This window comes from Loxodonta africana, chromosome 8 (genome assembly GCF_030014295.1).
Source record: "Loxodonta africana isolate mLoxAfr1 chromosome 8, mLoxAfr1.hap2, whole genome shotgun sequence".
In the NCBI taxonomy this organism is placed as follows: Eukaryota; Metazoa; Chordata; class Mammalia; order Proboscidea; family Elephantidae; genus Loxodonta; species Loxodonta africana.
The window spans coordinates 53,707,681-53,727,874 of NC_087349.1; the positions used below are offsets into that span (position 1 = coordinate 53,707,681).

At 36.2% G+C, this 20,194-nt stretch overlaps 1 protein-coding gene across 1 annotated transcript in view; it reads right to left on the reverse strand.

Annotated features, from left to right (window-relative positions):
- SEMA3A (semaphorin 3A) overlaps nucleotides 1-16,351 on the reverse strand; it is a 234,642-nt gene extending 218,291 nt beyond the window's left edge. Inside the window, exon 1 of the mRNA XM_003407174.4 lies at nucleotides 15,329-16,351. Within this exon, the coding sequence (XP_003407222.1) occupies nucleotides 15,329-15,440 (112 nt within the window). The 5' untranslated portion in view covers nucleotides 15,441-16,351. The remainder of the gene's footprint in view (nucleotides 1-15,328) is intronic.
- Nucleotides 16,352-20,194: the final 3,843 nt, after the last annotated feature.

Genomic DNA, 20,194 nt, shown 5'->3' on the forward strand with positions numbered 1-20,194 from the left:
CCTGAACTCCAGCTTTGGAGGAAAAAAAAAAAAATCAAAAAAATGATGAACCCTCATAAGATAACTAGTCAACCGAAACAAATTAAAAAATTTTGCTACCCATGATGATGTCTTGCTTTACTAACGTAGTGACATCATGACATTGTAAAATGTGTATAAGATTTCTGATCAGAAGTTCGAAATTTATCCTGTTATAAACCTCAAAACACTTTAATGAATTAGTATGAAGTAGAATATTTTTAGACAGATAGTTCAATCTTAAATTACACTCACTTATTGGATTTTTAAATACTACACTAACAGAAATACTTCCAGTTTGTTTTTTTTTTTTAGTGTGACTTTCACTTTTCTGGAAACATAACAATATATTGTTTTACGTAAGTAAGAGTAAGCTACGCATCCAGGTATGAAGTTTTTGCAACCGAGGAGAACAGGGTCATTACTGAGGCCCAATTTGAACTGTAACCATTTGTTTAAAAATCTCACTTCGGCATCTTAGATTATGACTTTGTAACTCAGAACTCAAGGCAGACCCCCAGGTTTTCAGCTTCCTGAAGCATTGCTCTGCTCATGTCACTCATTTAGAAACTTAAAAAAATTTTATCATCTATAGGCTAAAGTTTAAATCCTGTTAACTTCTTTTTTGAAATTTGTCATTTTTTTCATATCTGAACTACTCTATGGCTTTTAATGACCTTTCTTCCAATTAAAGATTCCAATAATCCATTTTTATAAACCTTCGAATTATACTGGGCCATGTTTTGTACTGAAATTCTCCATATGTATTTTCTCACCTCTGTTTCTTAGCCTTCTCACATGGGATAATAATCTTTACTCATTCCTGAAACTACTTCATTCAAGAAATAGTTAATAGGGACCTATTATGCATAACCACCACCCATCTAGTCAGTTTGTCATACTATGGTGGCTTGCGTGTTGCTGTGATGTTGGAAGCTATGCCACTGGTGTTTCAAATACCAGCAGAGTGGACAGGTTTCAGTGGTGCTCTCACACTGAAACAGACTAGGAAGACAGTTTTAGCACTCTACTTCAAAAATCAGACATTGAAAACCTTATCGATCACAATGGAAGATTATCTGACTCATTTGCCGTGGACATGTCATCAGGAGAATCAGTCGCTGGAAGAGGACATTACAGTTGGTGAAGTAGAAGACCGGTGAGGATGAGGGAGGTCATCAGTGAGACAGATTGTCACAAAAGTTGCAACGATGGACTTGAATATGTCAGCTATTGTGAGGATGTTACAGAACCCAGTAACATTTCATTCTGTTGTACATAAGGTCACTGAAAGTTAGAGTCAACTCCATACCAGCTATCTATCAAATTGTGCCTAAGATGCTGTACTTAGCTTGACTGGGAATACAAGATAATAAACAACAGGAGTGACTTTAAAAAACTGAACACAAAGTGCCTTTTCTCTCTCAACATGGTTAAGTTTCTTCAGGACAGTTACCATATCATGTTTTATACATCTTTGCCTTTTCAAAGTCTTGTTACAGGAGATACTCAAGTAAGGTTTATTGAAAAAGACAGTATCAGTAAAGAACTGTGTGAGAAACGGACCCAGGAAAGAAAGTTTACTGATGTGAAGAGGAGAAAAGAGTACTGTGTCGAGGCATGGTAGGGACTGCAAGATGAAGACAGTTTCACTTTTCAGTTACTATCAGTGATTCTAAAAGGACCCCGATGGTACAGTGGTTAAGTATTCGGCTGCTGAGAGGTCAGTGGTTCGAACCCACCAGTTGCTCCCTGGAAAAAAGAAATGGCAGTCTGCTCCGGTAAAGATCCACAGCCTTGGAAACCCTATTGGGCAGTCTGCTCTGTCCTATAGAGTCACTATGGGTTGGAATTGATTCGACAGCAATGGGTATGGTTTTTGGCTTTATCGGTGATTTATCACTCCCTAGTTGCAGAAATTTTAAAACTTACTGTTCTTGAATTCTCCAGGTCTTTGCCTACATGATTAATTATTTACCAAACCTAATGTTTCTATATTTGTAATTTCTCTCATCTCCAGCCTCTCTTTCCCAATTCCATTGTCATTTCCTCAGGCAGGCATATATTCTCTCATATCTGAATAACCCCAAATATTGTCTTCTGCCTACAAAATTCCTTTATGTTAATTTTTCTTATAACCAAACCAAACTCAGTGCCGTTGAGTCGATTCTGACTCATAGCAACCCTACAGGACAGAGCAGAACTGCCCCACAGAGTTTCCAAGGAGTGCCTGGTGGATTCAAACTGCCGACCCTTTGGTTAGCAGCCATAGCATGTAACCACTAATCCACCAGGGTTTCCATTTTTCTTATAGGTCACGTTAAAGAGTTTGGGCCTTATTCATCACACAACAGAAATTTAGACAGGAGAAGAACATAGTCAGCATTGAATTTCAGAAAGAATTATAGCCAACAATGACAGAAAGAAGACACAATAATTAAAGGTGGCCATTGCTATAATATGGCAAGTAATATGAGGGCCTGACCTAATGCTAAAGGGCGGATTTGAGAGATAGACTCAAGAGGCAGAAGCCACAGGACATCGCAACTGGTTAGGTATGGGATGGGCCTTAAAAGGGAGTGACAAAGATGCAAAAGGCTGCTTTATCCCTTTCTGGTCCTCCCTTGAGTAACGTTTCTCCCTCACAACGGTCAAGGAGATACTTGGCTACCAGTACCAATGGTTCTGGCAGGGACCCGATAGAAGGTCCCAGATACAATGGGAGAAAAATGTAGAACAAAATTCAAATTCCTAAAAAAGGTCAGACCTATTGGACTGATAGACACTAGAGATACCTCCCTAAGATCCCCTTTGAACTTGGCACTAAAGCTACTCCTGGAGGTCACCTTTCAGCCAAATAATAGATTGGCTTATCAAATAAACAGTATCACTGGTATGTAATGTGACCCCTTAGAAGATCAACTATATGAGACCAAATGATCAACACTTACCCAAAAGCAAAAATGAGAAGGCAAGAAGTGGAAGGAAACTAGATCAATGGAAACAGAACAGAACGGAAATAATGAGAATGCTGACATATCGTGAAAACTGTAACAATGTCATGGAACAATCTGTATAAAAATTGTTGAACGGGAACCTAATTACCTGCGTAAATTTTTACCTAAAACATATTAAAAAAAAAAGTCAATAAGCCTAATTTGTTTGTCCCTCAACCAATATTTTTTTATAGATGTAAAGCTGGGGCATTTAGGCCAAAATACGTGAGAATCACACTTCTCTGTACTAGGCACAATGTCTAGTTTAGATCGTTAGGTGTATGTGTTTATACGGGGACCATTTTGTGAAAATTTAAAGTGCCAGAATAACTTAATTAAGAAATCGTCAATTTTGTTTACTCTGTTATAGACTGAGGAAACCCTGGTGGCATTGTGGTTAAGAGCTACGGCTGCTAACCAAAAGATCGGCAGTTTGAATTCACCAAGCGCTCCTTGGAAACTCTACAGGGCAGTTCTACTCTGTCTTAAAGGGTTGCTATGAGTCAGAATTGACACGACAGCAGTGGGTTTAGTTTTTTGGTTTTTAGTTATAGACTGATATGCTAAAAATTAAACTTTCCTAACCTCCTCCCAAGAGAAGCACAGGACTTTTTATCTTTGAGGCCTGTGATTTTTCCATACCCTTAGGGGACAATTAATAGGATTTTGTTTTCAAAAGAACAGCCTTCAAGGAGATTTATTTGGATGGGCCAAGAACTCAAGATTGAAGACTTTGTACTTCCAGAGAAAAAGGGGTTAGTGCCCAGAATCAGGGAGAAAAGGGTTAAATGTTTCAAACCTCAAAAGATAGAGCACTATTGTAGCAAAAACCAAAAAACCCAACCCACTGCCATTGAGTCATTCTGTCTCATAGAGACCCTACAGGACAGAGTGTAATTGCCCCATAGGGTTTCCAAGGATTGGCTGGTGGATTCAAGCTGCTGACTTTTTGGTTAGCAGTCAAACGCTTAACCACTGCCTCACCAGGGCGCCACTATTGTAGCAGGGCATCAGAACTGTGTCCTGTTCACATTCTGCATCCTGAAGGTGGAAGGACCTTGGAGTGGAAACTTATACACACTTGTGGAATAAGACACAAAGCGTTATGGCCCGGAGCCAGGGTGATGGTGAGGCTCAGTGAAAGAGGCATCTTAGCAACTTCCTAGGAAGTGCCTAAGAGAGAACAGAGAACCTGGTTAATCAACAGCATCATGCAGGTGCTCTGGGAAGTTAGGTCATCATAGATTGGAAGAACACAGCCAATCTTGAACCACTTAAGATCTGACACCAAGCAAAAGGAGAGACCCCTCACCCCTCTGCTTCCCCCCAACCCTATGATAAGGCGACTGCCATTCCATTCTCTGTAATTCCCAAAGGTACTGAAATCTAGAAACATAAATATTTGTGACTTTTCTTGTATTTCAGTGGCTACACACACACACACAACATATAAACACATCCATGTACACAGCACCTCACCTGTACATAATTCTGCATATACAAGGAATTATACTATTATGACCAAAATTCCAGAAGTTGCTTTTTGCAATTTGTGTTGCAAAATACCACGAACCTACAACCTTGCCTGATATATTAAGAAATGTTCTAAGACTTTACTTTTCTTAAGCAATCCAGAGAAACATCCTGAATGATGACAGAGTTCTAAGTGAATTAAAATACATACAACACTGTATCTTAGTCTGATTTTTAGTGTCTGGGGTCTTAAAGGAAACCCTGGTGGCGTAGTGGCTAAGCGCTACAGTTGCAAACCAAAGGGTCAGCAGTTAGAATCCACGAGGCACTCCTTGGAAACTCTATGGGGCATTTCTACTCTGTCCTACAGGGTTGCTATGAGTTGGAATCGACTCGACGGCACTGGGTTTGGTTTTGGTTTTAGGGTCTTAAATGCTTGCAAGCAGCCATCTAAGATTCAACCATTGGTCTCTACTTGTCCAGAGAAAAAGAGAAAGAAGGAAATCAAACACTCAAAGAAGAATCTAGTCTACAGGATTAATAATCTACACAAACCAAAGCCTCATCTACCCTGAGACCTTAAGAGCTAGATAGTGACTGGCTACTACTACTGACTGTTATGATCAAGGCCACAATAGGTGGATCCTGATAGAATGGGTGAAAAACATGGAACAGAACCTCAAATTCTTAAATAAAAAAAAAAAGGACTTACTAGACCAGTTGAGACTAGAAGACTCTCTAAGATACTCTTTAAATCTTGAAACAAAACTAGCCCCTGAGATCACCTTTAGATAAATAACAGGTTGCCTCACAAAAATAAAGAATATCACCCATGGATACTGTGCTCCTTTAAAAAATTACCTATATGAAACCAAATGGTCGACAATTACTTTAAAACAAAGATGAGAATGTGAGAGAGCAGGGTAATTAGATTAATGGAAACAGAACCAGAAGGGCAATATTGAGAATGTTCATGCATTGTGAAGGATATAACCAATACCACTGAACCATTTGTACAGAAATTGAATTGGAACCTTAAATTCTGGGTAAACTTGTACTGAAAACATAATAAAACATTATTTAAATATATATATATACGCACACAGAGTATATGACTTTGCATTTAGAGGTATAAAGTACTAACAGAAATATATATTTAAGAGGGTATTTTAATACCCAAGTTATATCTAGATGTCATAGGTGTCTTCATATTAAAAACGAAAAAAAAAAGATTCATAAAATAGGAATTCTCTTTTAACAATTGTTAGTAAATTGGTTAAAGAAATTACATAAAGCAGAAAAATAAGAATTAACTAGGGAAACAAGAAGAAACCAGCATATTAAACCAGTATATTTCATAATCTCAAGGATCTATAATAATAGCGTTTTACTTATTGGATAAACCAGCTCAACTTTCCCTTCTTTTATCCTTTGGCTGGAAAGAAGCCTGGCTCATGTATTTTATAGTCAAATCCCCAAAAGGCAAGATGGATTAGCTCAAGTGTCCACTGTAAAAAAGCCCTTACAAGTTTGCGCCACTTGTCATTCTGATCCCATTTCCAGTCAAACCTATACAACTACATATTAATCAAGCAAAGTCCCCAGCCTGATAGGTAGCAGTTTTAAGTTACCCTTAACAAGAAGCTTTTAAAAAGTACACATTTTGTTTCCATATTGCACTTGAAAGCAGGAAAAGATTATATAACCAAAAAACCAAACCCGCTGCCGTCGAGTGGATTCCGACTCATAGCAACCCTATAGGACAGAACAGAATTGCCCCATAGAGTTTCCAAGAAGCACCTGGAGGATTTGAACTGTCGAACCTTTGGTTAGCAGCCATAGCACTTAACCATGAGGCCACCAGGGTTTCCATAACATCAAAAAAAACAAAAAACAAAAAACATAACATTATATAGGTTATATTAAAAAAGTAGCTGCTATCCTAAAAAAAAAAAAAAAGGTTTTTATAGTGATTACCATTCTTCCCTACTCTTTGTTATATTCTTCTCATCGTTTAAGACCCATGTTCCTTTGCCCTATTTTTAAAAGCCCCCTGAATTCTTTAGATAGGTGTGATATTACCTTCCCCAGAAGTCCTACTATGTTCACTTAAGAATCTATTAATTCATGAAGAAATCCACTAAGATTATCTTAAATTTTTTTTTTTTTGCTTATTTTCTTATATATTTGTTTTTGTTTAGCAGTTTAATTATATATACTATCACACCCAGTAGATATATTTCTGAGTGTGAGGCACAGGCTTATGTTTGTGTGTGTCCTGCACATGGGATACAAGCAGGAAGTACTTATTAATTATAATAATACAAGTTTGCATAGCTAATGAAAACCTAGGTTTACTTAAACTAATTCTTAAAGATGATTGGCAGCAGAGCAGATTCCATGCTCTTTAGATGTCAAATTTGAAGGTATAATTTAAAAATTTTGGTCACTTATAAAGGTTCATAAGCACTTGTACAGTCTAGATTCAATCACAGATACAGACGATTGTGTTTGACTCTTCCCAACTAGATTCCCTAAGGTTGGGACTAGGCTGTAATCATTTTTTTTTAATAGCATATGATTTGTACATGTCAGAGCTTATGATAGCTGTCCTACTGTCCTTTCCTTATGACACTTCTACCTTGTCCCAACACTAGCATATTTGCTTAAGAATTCAGCATCAAGCACTGTACATTAATTTATATTCTAAATATCAGTTTGCAGATCTATAAATGGCATGGGGAAATCAGTTTAATTATTCTCCCCTATCCAGTCCATGACATAAGATCAAGATTTTAAACAAAGAACTCCATGTGTATTTTGTATATTTACACTTCACCAAAGATTCCTGTGGCTATTTCCAATCTCAGCTATGGTCCTGAGCAAGTGGGTCCTCCGGATCAAGAGCCGAGAATGGAAATGGGTGTTATTCCCAGGCTATGGAGCTCAAGAACAAGGGAAGAAAGAAGCTGTTCTGGAAGGGTAAGGAGCAACTGGTGATCTTGGTAAGTGTGGGAGAGGAAGCAAGGAAAATCTGAAATGCTAAACGTAGCAAGTTGTCAGAAGGAAAAGGCAAGATTGCTCTCAAAGTGTAGCTTAAAAGAGCCAATTTAAATCGATAAACGATTACACTTTCAACTTTGTTTGGTGGGGCTGATTTGATCTACATAAATATTCATATACAATGAGAGTGAGGATGAGACATTTTTCTTTATTGTCGGTCACTATTTGGTTTCAGAATAGTCTCGCTTTCTTTTCTGGCTGTTTAGTAAGACATGCTCACAGAATAAAGAAAATCAGGCTGTTTTTCCATGTGAATGAAACAATTCCTCAGCCTGGTTCCTAGAGTCTTGCAGGTTGTATGTGTTGTTTTATAATCTCTCTCACCTGCAGGCAAACAAACATGGCCAGGATACTTTGGGAACTCAGTCCTGGGATAGGCTTGGTTCAGAAGGAGGTACTCTTTGTGGAGAAACCATTGCTCGTACATCCTCTGTGCACCCCTTCTTATGCCAGCAGCTAACGCTATATTTTGTTTCTCAATGGTGTTAAAATGCACAATTCACTTACAGTGACTTCATTTATTATGAACGCGCATTATTTTGGTACTCAATAACAAACATTTTGTGTTTTAAAAACAACGTGCGTCAAATGAGGCACAGAAATCAGTCAACAGCGAGTGAATCTGCTAGCCATCAAGGATATAAAGATGAAAAGTAATACAGATCTGGCCTTGAGGACCCTACAATTTGGCTAAACAAAGATGATTTACTTAAGTAGTTTTACAGACTAAAGAAGTGATTTGACGTATTCAAATAGAAGTTTCATTTAGTTTGCAGATGAGAGCTCAAGTGGATGATGTGATATTTTATCTAAAGACATGTTTACGACTGCAGCAACAAATTAAAACTGCCGCATGGTTTGGACAACACTGTTTTCCAGGCCACATCTCTCTAAGAGAGGAAATGCAGGTTTACTGAGTCATTCAGGAGGTGACAAGACTACCTGAATTTGTGGTCCTTTTAAATTTTATCATATGCTTGTAGAATATGAAGACCAAATCATTCTTCTATGTATCAAGAGAATTTTATTTTTTGCTTATCATCATTCCCTAATTCAACTATAAATTGTATTTTTTCTTATCCGAGTTTGACAGAGTCCAGCTTTGTTACTATTTGGAAATACTGTGTGAATTCCCTGCTTACACTGATGTTTATGTCTTGGCAATAGAAGGAGATAGTAGCTGGAGACATTCAGACTTATTTATGTTATCTAGAATTTATTGATTTTTCTATATGTTTAATTGTGATAATTTAAAACAACCTACAAAATGAATCATTCTTTTAAAAATATACCAAGTGCAATTTTCTAAGCACTCTTTTATCTTCTTAATTAGCTATTCTCCAATTATAAATGATGGTGATAAAATGAGACATGGCAAGCTGTGTCATTTCTGTTAAGGATGTTTCATAATTCAGGCTTAAAACTGTGTGTGTATATTAAAAAACCTGTTGCTGTCGAGTGGATTCCAACTCATACCGACCCTACAGGACAGAGTAGAACTGCCCCATAGGGTTTCCAAAGAGCTCCTGGTGGATTCAAACATAGTCCTAGCTCTTAATCACTACACCACCAGGGTTTCCATATAGAGAGACAGAGACCCTGGTGGCACACTGGTTAAGCGCTGGGCTGCTAATCAAAGGGTTCGCAGGTGGAATCCCACAGCCATTCCCCTGGAAGGAGATGTGGCAGTCTGCTTCCATAAAGATCACAGCCTTGGAAACCCTATGCGACAGTTCTACTCCATCCCATAGGGTCACTATGAGTTGGAATGGCCTCCACAGCAACGGTTTTAAAGATACACATGTTACACGTTGTTTTTGTTAGTCGCCGTGGAGCTGATTATGACTGTGGCAGTGCCATCTGTGCCGAGCAGAACTGCTCCATTGGGTTTTCAAGTCTGTGATCTTTCAGAAGCAGATCACCAGGTCTGTCTTCCCTAGGGCCTCTGGGTGGGTTTGAACCACTAACCTTTAGACTAGTAGTTGAGTGCTTAACCGTTTCTACCACTCAGCCGCCAATGTATATACATACATATATACATACATATATTTTTTATACATGCATAATGTACATACATATATATACACCTATATAATGTCCCTCCATAATTTTAATTGTTACTATAATTTCACTAATTAATTTGCTTTACATTTTAGAGCAATTTTGCATACAGATTCTAATTCAAGTTAGTTTTTTAAACATGTAACCATTTATGTTTTCAGGATCAAAATGTGCCAAACATGTATGCAAAGAGCACATCAGGGCCTTTAGGAAGTTTCTAATGATTCTCTTTTGCTCATTTTACATCTTACGATTCTTGCACCAGTCTTTCCAAACTTGGCTTCCACAGGTTACCCTGTGTGTATTAGCTGTCACAAATTGCTAGTGCCACCTATTAGTGGAAGCACAGAACTGCAAATCATGATAATTCCTTTAAACAGCACCTTAGGAGTCATGAGGGATAAAATCCACCCCAAGAGTTGCACTTGTTCTAATTTACGTTTACAACTACAGGTAGTTCTTAACATAAGTTTTAACGGGATGCACTAAACTTCTTTGAATATTGCCATGAGTTTTGGAGATTTTACCTATAACCTTAAAATAGCAGCAACTGATCATTTTTTCATAGACCTTTTTCAAAAAGGTTTGGTAAGACCAATATCTCATTCAATTAATATGTAATGCTTCATGATATAATATCATGACTTTGTACATGAGAGTTGTTAGATAACGGTCAATTCAAAATGCATATTAGTACTGGTCTCTCTAGAAGATTTTAGAAAAATTCAAATATAAATTCCATTTAGGACAGTCTTGCCTTTAGATTTTAAAACTCTCCAAAAGATGTGATATTTTGACCTTTAGAACTGTGATACATATGTGTGTCATTGGACTTAAAAGAGAAAAATTGGGATAAGAAGTCAAACCATGCAATTTCTTACCACTCTCTTTGTGTTCATAACTTTAAAATAGAAAGTACTTAAAGAACACATTTAGAAATAGGAGGAAAACAAGATGCATAATTTAATCCACAATACAATTATATATTCACACTAAGCACAACTATGTCATGCTTTGCCATTAGCATTTTATGTCTTGTTTTTGTTACTAGGAGTACATTCGATCATATTAATTCATTCTAGTTAAATTTGTTCCTGAAGATTCCTTAATTATATTAATTCTTGAAATATAAAACCTAAATATAATTGACCAAAATCTGCTAATTATGTTGATTATGTGTGGTAACAAAAAAAAAAAAATCACGAAGCAAAGAAAAATTAGATATCATAAATCTACACAAAATTTATTTAGCTAAACATCTAGGTATTACAGATCACGAGCAGTAGTGGACATTTGGAAATGATTCATATGAAGGGAAAAACCAATCTAGGAAGTAAAGTTAAAATTGGAAAAAAATTCTCTTCAGTATTCATATTTGTTTAAGCTAGTAATAACGGAGTGTCATTATCAAAATTTGGTGGGCTAGTGGTTTACATGGAATGGTTTTGTGGTCTCAGTTATTTTCCTATTTGCTAAAATCTATATACTGCATAAGTTAGTATTTCGAAGGTCAAGCTGGTTGGCAGCTTTAAGCAGAGAAGCCACAAATTGGATGGAGACTTTCACTAGCCCTCATCTGGTCTGACCAGAGTTGGATCACAAGATGTGTGACTGAGTGTTTTATTATTTTGCTAGGACATACTTGTTGAGTGGATGAATAAGTAGTTCCTGTTTTCACTGTGTTTAGATTCAAGATTTCAGAAACAAAATACGGTATTTAAATTTAACAGAATTTGAGAAGAAAAAGCCATGTCAAATCAGAGACTTGCTACCAAATATGCAGTGACCACATTTGAAAAAAAGGTTGTGTGCATTTTTAGTTATCCTATTGCTCCCCTACCCTTCCTAAACATGGTGCATTTTAAGTGTGAGGATATTTTCAGTATAAGACATATTCCATCCTATCTTTTTTTTATCTATACCATTATGTGAATACCAAGATATCTATGGAAACTTTTCATGGGACTCAAAAGATCATACCCACTCTACCTTATAATTTCTCTTTGATCTATAAGATGAACATCATTTTATTATAATAAATTTTTATTTATAATTTTATTGTAAGTCACAACTGTAGATTGGTGGGAACATTACTTTTCTCAAAATATTTATCATATCTAGCATAAAGTTATATATATGTGTACAAATATATATCACATACATGTATATATAAAAAACACTACTTTGGAAGAAACAAAGTATAATTCTGAAAGGAAGTCGGCAAGTTTAATTTGTAAATAATTATTCATAGCAATTAATTTTTAAAGTAATCATAACATATTGAACAAAAGGTAAAGACAAAACTTACAAATTTTACTTTAGAATTTTAAAATAAACATTATTTTCCATGTCAGAAGATGTGGATGAAAATGTCTGACTAAATCGATAACCTCGTTATTGCCGTAATTAAACAACTTGACTTGGGCGGGGGGTACTTTTAAAAAAATGTAAAAAGAAAGCCTTTAAATGTCTTCCATTTATTTAAGTACTATTTGATAAGAAAGTCCTTCCTATGAAGGCAAGGGTAAAGGCATTTATTTAACCTTTGGATTCCCATGATCACACTGAGAATTGCACGTGTCTTTAAAACTGAAGGGCACAATGTTGTGGAAAAGCTCATTATGTTGAGTGTGGGATGTTTGTCATTTGTTTAAAACTCAAAACCTAAGGTATTTCTTTGTGATTTCCCTAGATTTTTCTGAAGACTTCATTGTACCATACATTCCAAATAAAAGATTATATGATTTTCTGTTACATGAGAAAGGTGAAATTTGGCAAGTTTTGTAGCAGAAATGAACAGTAATGCACCACTTTTAAAAAGAAGCATGTGAACAGTTAGCTGTATTACATATATTTAAGGAAGGCAAAAGTATCTCTGAGTGAATGTTTCTTGAGGATAATTTGTATGTGACTGCTGAGATTTGCAGAGTTCTCACATTTGCTTCCCCCACAAGGATTCTAAATCAGGCTGGTTCAGAGGGAAAGCTAGCACACCCATTTTTCTAATATTATCACTTCTCCAGATGGTCCTGAAAACATCTACTGAAACCCTTTTTCCTAGAAAGTGAAGAGGTACCTTATTAGATATGGACGTGTATCCACTACAAAGGCTGCTTTCTTGTCTTCTTTTTCTTTCTCATTTAACATATCAAATCTTTTTCATCTCCTACTAGGCAAGATGACAAGTGGAGAGTAAGTCACAGTGATTGCCTGAAACTTCATCTTGGCAACCTGAGCAATGAGAGAGTTAATGGTGGATCTTTGAAAACAAGTGACCATGGGAAATTAGGGTTGGCAGGGATTTAACTCTTCACGAATCACGCTGGAATATTTTTAAGAGCAATGCCGTGGATGTTTTAACCATGTTTGACATCTATTTAGAGAGGAATAGAAATAGCTTTTTTTTAAAATCTCTATTATAGTTAAGAAAGAAAGTACTGACAATGGGCTACCAGGTGTTTGCTTTGGCAGAGCAAGTAAGACACGAAAAGGTAATGACAGACCAATAAAATGACAGAAGAAAAATTGCCTGATCCATTCTTTTTATTTTTCTTGCTGTTGTTCACTTCACAGTTTGTTTTACCAAATTACCAAGTTCTAGGTCTACCAATAGAATCATTATGTAGCTGTTGGGAAGTTTTTAATTTAAAGGTAAATAGAATAATTCTAATGGATGCCACTGCTGAAAACAGTTTATAAAAACAATGTTAAGTATATATGTCTTGTCAATATATACACTTTGCTTCATCAGATAACTTTAAAGCATGTGTACAAAACAAAGGGATATTCTAATTAAATGGCATCTTTTTCGTACATAGAAAAAATCAAGGCCTCTATAATGGAGAGCAAGCTACTACAATGAAAATAATATTTCTTGTAAAATAAAACGGCATCATTCTCAAATTTTATTTCATTTTACAATTTATTTAACACTTAGACAAATATCTGCAAACCCTGTAGTTTTTCGGGGTGTGTATTTCATGATCTCAAGCTTTATATTCTAAAATTATGCTATATAGTCACTCATACCTTCAAGAACAAAAGTTGCATGTAAAACTTACTCATAAAGGATACAAACTTGGATACACTGAACCACCAACCCAAGAATTGTGTGGTGGCACCCTTTCAAGGAGTGAAAATAGAAAGCAAATACTAATGAAAACACAGATGCCACGTTATCATATACTATGGAAATAATTTAAAGATGGTTACTAAACAGAAATGTAAATATAGATTTAATTAAATACTTAATGAATGCTTTATGATTATTTTTAATTATCTTGAATCAATGAGTAAAACTGCCACTCTGCTTGCTGACATATAAAATCTATTCTCAATTTAATACTCATGAAGATATTTTGCCAAGAAATACATATACTGGCCAATTCAATGTATTTTTACCTAACAAGTACCAAGTCCAAACAAACACATTTAATAGGTGTTTAATTTTCTAATTCAAAGTGTGAAAATTACATTTCTCTTCCCTATTTGGGTTCCTCATTCACACTAGAGCGTTCAGAAAGAGATGTTTCTCCTAAGTGAAAATTAAATAAAATATTTTCTGGCATAAGAGGAATGTACAGTAGACATCTCTACAGAAAGATTCAGTAATTTTCTTTCATATTACAGGCTAAAAATAGAACATAATTGGAAGCTTCCCACTGCCCCACCACCCCCAATTCTAGAAATCTGAGAATCACAAGAAATCACCTTAGGGAGTAAAACTACTTGAGTTAAAACAGTTTAATCTTCAACTCTATTCGAATAAATATTCTCTGCCTTTGAAAGTTGTATGTGTCATTTTGGAATCTGTATCAGCATTACTTTACACATATATCCATAAAACCTATCTAAAGAAAAGTAAAACAAATATTTTCTTAAAAATCCTCATTAAAAAGAAAGTACAAACTTTAAAGTTTAACCAAATAAAGTATAGCAAGCATGTGATAAAGCTTTTTTTTTCTTTCTTTCTTTCTTAAATTTATACTTTTTTAAAGGGGGAACTGCACACCACCAGCTATGCAACCAGAGAGTGAGGTCTCTTCAATTCTCACTGTAGGACATATGGAATTAAATAACATTTTATTTCAAAGGCTTTAGCTTTACCCCAATTAGCCAAATATACTGTCTTCTGTATAATCATAACATAGTGTAGAAAACTAGTCTGTTCTCTCCAGTTTATATTCTCTTGGCAAACCATGATCTACTGCTTATGTTAAGCATCTGATTGTCAGATTTGAGCAAGCTGAATATTCATGATGAGGGTTAACCATTTGATGTCTAAAACTAAGAAAATACAATTTCTCCTAATAATTATTATAGGTGAGATAAGCACATCTACAAAGAGACCCTTTTTGCATTAATATATATTTTAAATATTTTAATATAAGTAAAGTCATAAATTAACTGAACATAAAATATGATCACATATACAGATCACCATATACCAGGCATGCATGCAGTTCTTCTCAGCAAATGTGATTAAATGTTCTTTGTTTGCATTTAAATTGTCAGATATCAAACACAGGGCATGCTTTTATTCAGAAAAAAAAAAGTGTTTAAATCATCTCGGAAAGATCCTGGTAATCACATAGGTTTCCCAGGTTGAACTAAAGGTTTGATGGTTTGGGTTGGGGAGGGAGTTCAAGGAATGGCGTGGGGACGGGGGAGGATGAGAGAGCTAGCCAAATAAATGAAAAGAGAAAACAAAGATTTACCTTTATAGGATAATTTCAGCCTTGGTACATTGTTCTTCCCGTTTTGATAGTTTGCTCTGGCTGTGAGTAATACTCCCCAGAGGAGACAGACAATCCTAGTGAAGCAGCCCATGCTGCAGACGCTGTGGGTCCCTACGCCGCCTCAGGCTTTCCTCCCGTATTGTGCAGCCAGAGAAGTTCAAACAATCTGGAAACTGGAGGTAACAGGTGATTTAGGTCAGTTTCATTCATAAATGCCGACAATCAAGACCTCATGGCAACACTAACACCTCTTCTGTAGCAGTCGCTGAAGCACGGAAACTTCAAACCCTCAAAAAAAAAAGAAAAAAAAAAAGAAAATCGAGCCAGGCACCGGATAATGAGGCACAACTGTTGTGTAGAAAGGAAAAAAATTAACAAGGGCTGCTGCAGTGGTGCTTAAGAAGCTGTTCCTTTTATCTACGCTCCTCTGATAGCCGGTGGCGGACTGGACTCTAATCCTGCTCTCTGCTTCATTCGGCTCCGGGGAAGCAGAATGAAAGGGAAACAGAGAAAGAGAGAGAGAGGAGAGGGGGAGAGAGAGAGAGAGAGAGAGGGGGGAACCGTGAGCAGCGCGGACTTTTCCTGTACACATGTAGGGAGAGATGACACAAGATCCCACAGACAGGTTTTCCCAACACTCACTAGACTGGCTGACAATGGGAGAACAGGCGAGCTCAACCCACTTCCCTTCCCTCCTGTCACACAACACATGCAAAAAGCATCTCGCGGAGATTAGAGCCGGGAGCAGAACCCTCCAGCCTGCCTGTGAAAGGCACGGAGCTATAAATTTACTTCCCAAGGCAAGCGTTGTTTTATAGCCATTTTTGGGGTGCAATTTTGATTTTAAGAAAGTCTTAATTCTGCTACCTACATAATTTACAATTCGTGATTATATAATCCTACTCTACTTGTGCATTATATATGTGTCTGTATCCTTTTCATCAATACAACTTTAACCTTTGAAGGTTTTAAAGCCTTGAGAGACATCATTCCCTCCTCCCAACAGCCCCTCCCCCCCCGCCCGCAGTAATTTCAGTGAAGAAATTCCTAGTAAAGCCCATTTCAACAATCACTTCAAGACAAATATAGGTCCACTGAGAATTATAAATTACAACAGGGGATTCTCAAAAGGATACTCAGAATTTAAAAACATCTATGGTTTTCCAGCTTCTGGAATGCTCTGGCTAACATTTTGAAAGCATCACATCTCATTAATTAAAGCCACTTCCCTAGTTTTGGTTTAGAGGGCAGGGGAAGATTACAAAGTTCACAAAAGTCCCTGCTGAGTGTCAAGGACCAATGGAAAAAGACTGTCTTATGAGCTAGTGAAGGGTTACTAAATTATCTCCGGGACACACACTCGAATATTCGGGCAGTCCTACAAACACCATTAGTTATCTTTTCCTAAATTGGCACGTCGTATGAGATGTTTAAATTTCCTCTTAAATTTTTCTTCGACTTTTCCCAAAGCTGATATCCTTATAGCACTGGGGCGGGGGGCGGGGGGGTATAGAAGCTGACAGAACAACTTCCCCTTTACTCTTCTTCAACTCTCTCCAACCCCCAACCCCCACTCCCCACCCTCGTTCTACTTGAATAATACGAAACTTTTTGGGGTGAAAGGAGACAGCGAGTTTCTCAATTAAAAACATAAACACTTATTGAAAGGACTTAGTATTCTTATAGAGAATGATTTAAGTATTGCCACGACAACTTTCATTACCGATAAAGAAAAGAGCAAAGACAGAGCCGTTCTCTCCTTCTCTCAGTGTGTGTTTGTGTGCGTGTAGGTGGAGGAGGAGGAAGAGGACAAGAGGATTTAAGTGGGGAGAAGGGGGGAAGGGGAGGAGGGATCCTCTCTCTACTTCACTAGATTGACTCATCAAACTGACCGTATTGTGTTTGTCAGTTTCCGCAAGCCTATTGACCAGTCAGTATTGTTAAGAAAATAAAATCCAAAAATAATGTTGATTTTAGTGATTCCCACATTTGTTATCCTGAGCACTTTCATGCCCTAGGCAATGGATTAAGGCTACAAAAGACGAGAGGCTTGTCTGTCTTCCATGGATTACTCTCTATAGACATTCATTCTGCAAAGGAATTCATGTCACTTTGGGATTATTTAGAGGATTGGATTAATGAATTATCCTATTGAAATATCACATACAATTAGTTTAAAAACTTTAAACCGTTCCAGCATTTTTATCAATATATAGTTTTAAATGCATTTTTTTTATAGTTTTAAATGCATTTTTGACAATAGTCTGTAAGTCTAGTTCTTGTTACCCAGAGTAGGAGAGCAGGTTTATATTTGACAAAATTAAACAGGATAAACAATTTAGAAATATGTCTATTTCACTTCTATCATGTCTACTCCTGAATCATTTTGATGTGTTCCAGGGAAAACAAAAGGTCGTAAGTAAAATTCAAATAAAAGAGGGACAGAATTGGCTCAATGGGGAAGAAAGACATTCAATCTGGATTTTGAACCACAAAATCAAGACAGCATTATTTTATTTTGTAAAATAAATAATTTAAATTAATGTTGATACCTGGAATCTGGTAGCACAGGCATCCCACATTCACGTATAAACACACATACTGACATAATTTTTAAAGGACTTTGATATATTTATTTATATTTCATTTTTTCTTACCCTTCAATTATTATATGATCTTTGTGTTTGTCAAGATGTTTGAAAGTTTATACGTTCACATTTATATTGGCTTTTCTATAGATTTTTTAAATTTCTTATCTTAAGAAATGTGAGAATAGTAAGTTCTCAAGGCAAGTATAATTGTCCTAGGCTGATTACATTATAAAATACTAGAATTCCAGCCACAACTGTGATTACAAAAAAAAAGGAACTTACATGCCTTAAAAATCCATAAAGATATAGTTGGAACCTTATATTTCTACTGCTTTCTTAAGGGACTTTGTCAAGGTTAAATGAACACAGATCAGTTGTTTTCAACTTTTTTTTTCTTTTCACACCCCCAAACACACCTGATGGATAATCAAAGGTAAACTCATCCCTGATCCACTTCAGGTTCTCAACTGACACAGGAGCAGGGTAGCACTGTGGGGTGGATGTGGATGGGTGCTTAGCAGAAACTATCAGAATCTGGTTGCATGTGTGAAAAGTCTTACATGGAATTTTGACCCATCCTCCAAGAAACATCACTTCCTACTCAGAATCCCTGACCTAAGCCCAAACATGATTCAGTCTGCTATATCTGCTACCTTAAGCACAGATATTACTGCATCATTTTTTTTTTTTAAAAGTCAAAAGTGTTGTATTGTCCTTTAAGCATTGAATTTTACTTAAGTTCAAAGGGAAATAGTCTTATTTTGTTCCTCAAAGTAGTCTATTTTCAATTATTTTCTAACCTATAATTACATCATATGCTATTAATTATAATACTCTCTTTACTGCTGAGTTTCTAATATCTTCTTAAATTTCAAGTTTTCAGATGTGATTAAATCCTGCCACAGTGTCAAATTTGAGCAGGTGCTTAATTTGATGATCATGTTGTTGTATACATTTCTGTCAAGTAAATCAGTAGTTTTTAACCTCACCCAACTCCATATTGAAATGGATTACAAAGACTTTGAAGTATAAAACTCTGAGAGTGGCAGTTTTCTGGGTGGTGTGCTTGATTTTCTAGAGAAACAACTTTTCCAGCTTCCTAACAGGTTGGTTAACACTTGTTTTTCAACAAAGATCTGCACAGTCATAAAAAAGTATTTCTCCACTGGAGATGTCCTGATTTTCAATTCTTCATGTATTCAATAAAACCAATGTATATATACATTTTAAATATCCACTCCCTAGATATTTTTGTTTTTATTATGAGACAAATTTGGATTGCAATAAATGTTGCAATTTAAAAGCAGAGGTGGTGGTTCTGATTTGTGATATGGCATTCCAAGTACCACCTCAGGTTATACCCAAACAAAACCCATCGCCATTCCAATTCATCAACTTTGTAGACAGAGTAGAACTTCCCCACAGGGTTTCCAAGGCTGTAAATCTTCACAGAAGCAGATCTGCTACATCTTTCTCCCACAGAGAGGCTGGTGGTTTCCAACTGCAAACCTTTCCAGTTAGCAGCCAAGTGCTTTACCACTATACCACCAAAACTCCCTCCCCCAGGTTACAGATACCTTGAAATTTTCTGTGATTAGTACATGAAAACACTTTCTGTGTTTGTGCATAAAAGAATGTAAGAAGAAAGTACGATTTAAATGTATTCAAAAAATTTAGTGAATAAAATGTGCTTAAAGAGATAGTGCACTTATTTTAACAAGCTTGCTTCTCCCTTCAATTGCTCTACGCCCCTGTTGTGGTTAAAAAGAGGAACTCCCCCAGAGTGTGAGTCTTCCACAAAAGTAGGTGGCCTCCTTAAGAGAAATTACTTAGTTTGGAATTTCAAAATGAGTGGGAAACAACTCTAAGGATACCAATAGGAAAAACAAATAAACTTCAGTATTCTTCTCAAGGTGTTTTTCAACTGAGTCATATAAAAAACATACATAGTTTCCATACAAAATCTCCTATTTCCTGTTATTTCTTTCTCTTCAAGGGAATGCTTCATTAGTATATGAGAAAGCCCCATGATCAAGAGAATTACAGCAAATGTCAGAGTCGAACATTTGCCCTTGCTCTGACTTCTCATGTTGAAAATTCATTTTTAATGAGGGTTTTTCTGGTAAAGGGAATTTGAACCTCCTTTTCTGCTAAAAAAGAATTGTGTGGGTGAAAAAATTCTTCAGAAGACCAGAAGACATACTATTAATTGGGAAAAATTAATAGTTGATGTATGATTTTTTTTTTCTAGCCA